At 44.1% G+C, this 8,471-nt stretch overlaps 1 protein-coding gene across 1 annotated transcript in view; it reads right to left on the minus strand.

The window, feature by feature from the left end:
- Positions 1 to 2,234: 2,234 nt before the first annotated feature.
- The window catches only part of RDX (radixin), a 16,060-nt gene continuing 9,823 nt past the window's right edge, over positions 2,235 to 8,471 (minus strand). The window contains exon 8 of the mRNA XM_010182390.1: positions 2,235 to 2,629. Coding sequence (XP_010180692.1) covers positions 2,593 to 2,629 — 37 coding nt within the window. The 3' untranslated portion in view covers positions 2,235 to 2,592. The remainder of the gene's footprint in view (positions 2,630 to 8,471) is intronic.

Below are 8,471 nucleotides of genomic sequence, written 5' to 3' on the forward strand. Positions count from 1 at the left end.
CAGCAGCAAAATTCCAGTCGTGCCATCACAGAAAATAGGAGAAAAAACCCCCAGAATGTATGTAAGGTTTATGATATTGCCCTTCGCAGTCAGGGCAGCGAGGTTGCTAAGCCCGCTGCCATAGGAGCGTGTAGGGCTAGGGAGCTGTGCAGGCCTTCATTCACAAACTGGCCAGTACACATCAGCTATGGAAAGCAAAGCAGCAGCAAAATTCCAGTCGTGCCATCACAGAAAATAGGAGAAAAAACCCCCAGAATGTATGTAAGGTTTATGATATTGCCCTTCGCAGTCAGGGCAGCGAGGTTGCTAAGCCCTCAGCCCTGCGTGCCTGCCTGGCCCTGGCCAGCCACAGCTTCCAAATCCAGACCCTGCCGCGGCCACAAGCACAAGAAGTGGAGTTGGAGGGGAGACCCATGAGGGACTTACACAAGGACCAGCAAAGCCACCAGGCAGCTACCAAGTGTGGAAACAGCGTGGAGGCAATGGGAACAAGGACAGAAAACACCACCTCAGGTGGTGATCAAGTTGCTTTCTGCCTTACAGACCAGGCACCACTCTTTCATGGTGGATATTCACAGCCAGGATTGAACTCATGCTTTCCTTCCATGTGGGACAGCATTTTTCATGGTACAGCTCTCTCACAACTGTACGACACACAGACCTTTGCCTACAGGTAAACACCGATCTGCTGTTTTGACAACAACAACGTTCTCACCAGGACAAAATCCTGAAACACACACACACACCCCCCAAGGTGACTGAGAAGCCTCCTGTAGTCATCCCACTGGCGTCCCACATGAAGAGTGACCATTTTCAGCCATGGAGGCTCATACAAAGCGGCTGCTACAGCCAAGGCTGCGATGTCCCCGAGCTGGGGCCTCAGCAGCTGCCAGTGGGGATCTGTCACCCCCTCCCAGAGCAGCTCCTGCTGACACCACCAGCGGGTGTGAACCTGCTCATCCCACCTAGGGTGAGGTCAATCTGCTCTCTTACAGCTACATCACAGCAGCTTTGTTTTGAACAAAGCTACCAGCACCAGTGAGAGAGAGCCCAAAGCTTTCATCACATCAAAGGAACCTGCAGTAAGGATTTCCCTGGAGAGGACTGCTGCAAGTTATTGCAGAGACACTTTAAAATGTAGCTAGAGGTAAAATCCATGGAGGCCGCTGTGTCTCGGTTCCCCCGAGCACCAGGATCACCTCTAACCCCTACATGGGTCATGCAGGGAGAGAGAGGAGGCAGAAACAATTTCAAAAGAACCACCTGAGCACTGAGCAAGCCCATCCCAAGGCACCAGGGCTGGCCTTGATGTGCAAAACAGCCCCTGAAATGCCACAGCTCTGGATTTTATGTCCCCTGCCAAGTCGTGAACCCAAACCTTGTCCTCCAAGGGCCAAGCCAGGCTCTTGCTTCACCTGGTGGTCCCCCCCCCGTCAGGGGTGCGGGGAGGTTTCCTTCTGCGCAGCCCCAGCTCTGCAGGGGTTTCAGCAGTAGCTGGTTATGACCCACGGCCCTCCCTGCCACCCTGTTTGTGATCTGCTTCAGATCCGAGTGCTCCAGTGGATCCACCCACGCAGTTCCCAGTGCAGGAGGCCCTGGCACAGGAAGGCACCACGAGGAGTGCAAACGTTTCCAGGGTTTGGTATATTCCCAGGGGATGTAAGCTGAACACGAGAATCATTCAGGTGTCCATCTACTCCATCACCAGCTGCCTCAATTACCAGCTCCCATCTTCTTCCTTCAAGAGAGATCCCTTCTTTGCAGACCCAGCCTCCCATGGCTCTCTGATCACAGCACAGGACATTTACCTGGAAACTCCACCTTAGATTGGTGCCACAAACCGAATTAAACTTCTCAGAGAAATGGAAAAAAATGGTGCGATCCAGCAATAAGTAATAGTGATCACCAAAGGAATAGTGATTCTTTGGATTAACATGAAAACCCATTTATTCAGGCTTCTGTGCGGGGCGCACAATTCAACGCAGTTACGTATACACAGTATGCACATCCTAATAGCGTACAAAAAGGCAAGCAGCAAGGGGTGCTTACACTGGAAAGGTATGTACAGACATATTCAATCGGGAGGTTTACATTAGAAAATTATCTGACGCTACTCATGTATCCTCAAAGCTATTAGAAATCGTGTAGAAAACCAATAAAACTTGGAAAGTATCTACTCTTGTTTTCCTTGACCCTGGCTGGGTATAGTCAGGCTTCTCATGCTGCGTCATTTTGTGGGCAAAGCCTACAAGATTCCCAAGCACTTTTAAGGGTCGCATCACCATTCACTCTAACACGTCCCATTACATGTTAAAGATTTACATATTTGTATTATTTCCTGTTTTTCTGGGAAGAACAACAGCTTAAATACTTCAAAAAGCTAATTTTCTCCTGGGAAAAGACAATAAAGGAGAGACTTAGAGAGACCATGAGAGAGCCAAACATTAACGAAGTGTCGCAACAGCACTTCCTGGCCCTTCCAGAAAGCTCTTCATGGACCAGGCAGCACCTAATTTAAAGCGCTGTAAACTGTCCAGATTGACACAAGTGCAATGGCAGAGCCCACGTCTTCTGCTGATCTTTACCTTGCTCCTATCCTAAGGGCTGCAAGAGATCGTACTTTTGTAACCTGCACAGAAAGACACAGAGAGATCAAGGAGGTTTAGCAAAAGGACACAAACAAACAAATTACGCAGCAACACTCTAAGAGCCGCACTTCGCTCCCTGCAGCTACTCCAAAAAGTGTCAGATTCCTGAATTCAATTTCCAGCTGCATTTTGTTCAAGAATGAGGGAGCACCAGGAAATGAGGATTAAAGAAACACGAGGCTCTTGTGGCCAAGGCCCCCAAGGACACCCAAACCCGGTTTCACTGACTTTTGGCTTGAAGAGCAGGTCCATGTCTCTTTAACTTGCACATACCAGTACAGCTTTGGTGGTGAATTTTAGCATTATGAACCTAAAATCCACCCGGGGAGTAGTTTTAAGGGACTAATTTGCTAATGCAGACGACACAAACCACAGCCGAGTGCAATGTAGGCAAGACTTAAAACTGCTCCCAGAGGTGGCTGAAATAAGATGCCTTGTGCATAAATACACCAAATAAATGCAGGACTTATCTGTAGAACATTCAATCACAGCCAGTATGTTTTCAGACATCTCTCTTTTCCAGCACAGAACATGTTTGCTGGGTTTAATTTATTCAGTTCATTGCCTTGCATGAGCCCTGTGGAGAAAACGTTTAGTATTTGTAAGGGCAGCATAAGGAGCCTCTCTCAAATTGATTTCTCTCCAAGTTCTCCGATGGAAATCTTTATAATGAGTCAAAATTCATTTGAGTGAAGATACATTTGAAAAATGCCTATTTTCCATGTTTATTTTTATGAAAATTCATTGTTGAAGTGGGTTGAAAAAGGTTTTCCTTTTTGATAATGCCTTATATTTATTCTGAATACACAAAGGATAACCTTTGAGAACAAACTTCTCATTCTAATTGTTCTGAAGAAACACTTCAGCAATAAGTATTAATAAATACAAATTTTATTCAAAAGGGACCAGGAAAATATCACCAGTGTCTTTTTGTCTTTCAGTAAGCATAGAGAATGAGTTGCTATTTAAAAGTAAGAAGCCCTCAATTAGCACTTTTTTACATTTATGAGTGCAGCGACAGCATGAAACAGGTAGGAACCTCACGACAAATTTTATACCACAGCCCCTTTCCCACACAAACCATTTTCTGGCACAGAAACCCAGTTGTGACACAGAACTTCCAGGGCTTGAGTACAAGCAAATAAGAAGTGTGGTGAAGCTCCAGAAGCACTAAAGCCACTCTGGTGTTTTGGGTCTGAGCGCAGCTCCCAGCCGGGGGTGGGAGGAGGACGCGGCTCCTGGCGCTGAGCGAAGCCGTGGCCTGGGAAGGCACCAGTGAAACCAGCGAAATGTTTCCTGGCACTCAGACACCCCCAGAAACAAGGGCTTTTGCAGGATAAAGACAAACATGCAGGTAAATAGATCAGATTTTGATATCAGGGACAAAACTGAACCATACTCTCCATGCTGTAATATTTTTTTTAATTTTTTTTTAAACACAGCTTTAAAAAGCTTGATTTCCTAAAACTCTTTAAGACCAAAGGGTTTATAAAAATAAGTAGCAACTTGTGTACTTCACTTTACTACAGCCATTGCAGGGCCACACACTGTATTAGAAATCTTTGGTTTAACCATGCTATGTATTTTTTCCACATACATATGTGTGTATCTAGATGTATACATTATCAAGCTCAGTTTCCTTTCCCTCGGAAAATAGTTTTATCCGTTAAGCTCCAGATTGCAAAGCTAGTTATAGCATCATAGGCAAAACACCATTTCACAAAAGATTGATGTCTAAAAAAAAAACAACCTACTAACACTGTCCCTGCCTGCTGCAGGGGTTGGACCAGGTGATCTTTAAAGGTCCCTTCCAACCCCACACATTCCATGATTCTAGAATCACTAGGAAGGAAAAAGGCATTTTTCACTCTTACGTTCATAGAATAAGTCATAGCAGAAGTAATTAAAGGAAATATGACTGAAGAAAGAAATACACAGTATTCTCTTCTCCAGTGGTCTCTAAAGAATTCAGCAAGTGTCAGTAAATAAGTAAAATGTCACTTGGGAAAGCCTACCTTGCCATGCATAGCTGCCTGCTTCTTGTTTTCACCATGGAATCTGAGCAGTCAGCTGATGCAGCAAATTCCTTTCAGTAAACCTTAAAGCTTCTTTTCCTCACGATGCTTTTAAACTAATAATTATGCAACATCTTCCTTCCCGTCTTAATTTGCATTCTCATACTGAAACAGAGTTATTTAATTGCATTAAAGCTCTCAATGATCTAAACTGAAATCTATTCCTCAGATGAGATAAATGGCATCACACACTAGCAAGGACAAAAAGAATCCCAGCAGCAGCAAAGCAAGGTGAGAAGTAAGGATCAGTTCAAAGACTGGGAGAAACACGGGTGAAAAGGGACGCCCAACACGTACAGACGCCACTGCTAGAAAGAAGGCCCTCCAGAAGTTATTGTCATGGCCCTATATTAAAATGAACAGAGAGAGATAAGAGATCACTTCCCCCCACACCTGCCACTGCTTCTTAAATTCAGGATGCGGTGAAGAGCCACCGGATACCAAACTCCCCAAAGAGATCTGTGCTTCTGCTACAGAGGACTTCAGCTCATACCACTGGTACCTGCAGACAGGCTTGAAGCCAGGCAAGGACGTGACCATGGCTCCTTTAAACAGGAGAACACAGGAAAAAGGCAATTACGTCATGTTGACGGGTTTGTTGGGTTTTTTTTCTTAGTATTCTTACACCCAGTTGACCGTTGTGCAGAACAGCAAAGCCACAGCACCGCTGACCAACTCGTCAATAAAGTTACTTCTTCTCTAAGGTTGCATATACTATGCATGACTGATAAGAGAATGCGTAGCCAAAATTAATCCACAGAGTCTCCCAAGAAATAGCAGTAATAAATGTAAAATGTGATGAGTTAGCAGGCTTTGTTGAAAACAACATGAACATCCCAAATGTAAAATAAGAAAGAGGAAGAGCTGTGCTTTCATATGGTGCAGAGAAATAACTGGCACTGAGCAGCAAGACGGATGCTCGAAATGCTGTTTGCAAGAGAAGAGATCCAAGAATTCAAAATATGAATTAAACCAAAGAAAAACTATCAAGGACAGGAAGCATACAGCAGAAGTGCAGATAGGGAGATTTCTTACAGACTTTTTCTGACGTGTGACCAAGCTTGCTGTCCTATCCCAAATCCCTGAACACTGAATCTGCTCACTCACAAGTAAATTAATCTGTTCCCCGTAATAAAGGCGGTGGCAGGACAGACTGGTCCGTGTATTCTGGATGCTACCTGCACATTCTCAACTTACTTTGTTGAAGATCAAAATGCACTTGGCAGAAAACTTTTCAGCTTCAGCCCCAATGCAAATGAATCTCTGGCGATAGGACTGCAATTACCATATTCATAGAGATTATTAATTAATCAGAAGCGCTGCTTAAATAAAGGTAAAGCCAGACCATTTCACCTCAGCAGTATAATGTATTTTAAGAAAACATTTGACACAGTAGTCAACCATTTACTGGAAGCTCAGTTTAGCAGAATACTGTTGAAGTTCTAGCTTAAGAAGTTAAACACTGTATCAAGTTTAATGAAGAAAAGGAGGGTGATTAAGAAGTGTGAAAGCTGAGGCCACACGGAGTTGTACACTTGATACAAGACCGCACAGAGCTCAGCGCTGCGCTCACGGGGTCCGTCATGCGATTACTGTTTCACATGGGCACACATGGACTTCCTAAAAGCCTTCAGCTATTCAGATAATGGCAACTCTTCTTGTGTAAAATAAGATAGTTTAAAAGCAAACAAAAATCTAAAACCCAAACAAGCAAAAGAAAACCAGTACAATTGTCCTACCTCTGAGCTCGATCATCTTCCCCTGATCGATTTTTCCAGAGCACAGGGAACATTAACTCTTAGTACGTGTGCATTGGGAATATTTCCACCAACCAGGCCATCTCCTTTGATGTGCATTTCCATCTCCCCTCCTTTCTTCTGCTGCCTATAGCCTACTGCTGTGGACAGAAACACTCTGATGTTATTCACAAAAGCCAGTGCAAACACCTAATGGAATCCCAGTGATTCAAAATGCTCCACTTCCCTCTGCTAACTTTAAACTATGAGCTATGCAGGCATAATCTAATTCTTCCTGAATATCTAGAACATTCCAGGTACTGCTGCGAATATTGTGGTCTCTTCTAGTGAGGAAACTTGATGGTTTGGGATTGGAGTTTCAGGGCAGGTTTTCTGGGCTTTGGCGAGTCCATTTCACTCACATTAAATGAAACATACACATTTGGTATGTCAGAAAAAGCAAAACAAGCCCAAGTTTCTCTAACTGCACTCCAAAAGAGCACTTGATCAACTCAGTCTGCAGGCAGCAAAGTTAACCCAAGTGACAGACCATGAATCAAACCAAAACCAGACAGCAGCCCTAAGCCTACAGATCTGGGCCCAGCTCAGTGACATGAAAAGTGCAACTCCCTCCAACAAACAAGTTATTGGTCACACAAAGAATTTATGGATGCTGCAATAGCACACTGAAACAGTCTCCTCAACCCAAGGGAGTCAATGTGCCAGTTCAGAATTCTAGCTATCCACAAGGCTGTTGTTTATTTTCCTTCTAGCCCTCTACCATTGCTTTTCCCCATGACACCATCCCTTCCAGCCCAGAGCTGCTCCTTCCTGCTGGACTGGGTCACCAAACTGGAAAAGGACCAGTGGTGTAACATCCATGTGCTTGCAGACCAGCCAGTGAGGAGGAGAGCTGCTGCATGGCCTGCTCGGGAGCAGAGCAGAGGGACACGCTGCCTGGAAGGCACTCGCAGTGGCCAGCCAGAGCCATCTCCTAGCCAGCACGGCACAGCATTTCAGCAGGGGACAGGTCCTCTCCACCCGAGCACAAACAACAGAATTTGTGAGGGGTGCCAAAGAAATCACTGCAGTTTGTATGCTGATCCATTGACGCTTACTTCATCTTCCAGGAAAGTCTTATCACCCAGCCAAGATGTACATGTACAAGAACTTCTATAAATAAAGTGAATTTTGGTCTTCTGTAAGGAAGATTTTCATTTACGCTGGTATTTTAACCCAGAAAGTATCAACAACCTCATCCCACTGGGACACATGTTAATATCCTCTAATCTTGAAACTAATCTGATGCCTTGGGGAGAACAAGACTTTTTTATTATCCACTTGTGAACAGACATGGAAAATGCTTGCATAAGAGTTCCTTTTCAAAAGCAAAAGGTTTTAACTAATTATTTTAAACTCTGTATTTTCCTTAAGAAAAATAAGAAAACATACTTGAGGTACTTTCTCCTCAGAAGCTTAAAATATTTCATTTAGGACAAACTTCCTTGTCCCTCACAGGTGCTCAAGCCGATTACTTGGGCAGCCCTAGAGAACATGTCCTAAGAGGCAAAAGCCCAATAATGCTTTCCAACCTGTGTTTAAAAAGACAGATGTGAATTTTGTTGTGCTTTGGACAAAATAAAAGAGTACACAAGAAACATGCACTCAAAGAGTACAACCGACAGAATATGTACGTTTTGATGTGCAGAGGGGACTACTTGAAGAAGACACAAGATCCTCTTTTCACATCAAGGCATTTTGGGCACCTGTATTAGTCTGGTCTGCAAACAGTGGCATCGTTTTTTATCCTTTTCTTTCCATCTCAAGAGCATATTAAAAAAAAAAATTAAAACCAAACACCAGAACAAAACACCACCACCACCCCAAAAAAACCCAACACACCCACAACCTCTCAAGTTACTTACCTCCCCTTTCAAGCACAATTTCCTGAAGTTACACACCTATGCAGAAGCTCTAACAAATGAGAAACCTCAAATTTAAAGCTTCAGCAG

The sequence above is a fragment of the Mesitornis unicolor genome, unplaced genomic scaffold, assembly GCF_000695765.1.
Source record: "Mesitornis unicolor isolate BGI_N332 unplaced genomic scaffold, ASM69576v1 scaffold16764, whole genome shotgun sequence".
NCBI lineage: Eukaryota > Metazoa > Chordata > Aves > Mesitornithiformes > Mesitornithidae > Mesitornis > Mesitornis unicolor.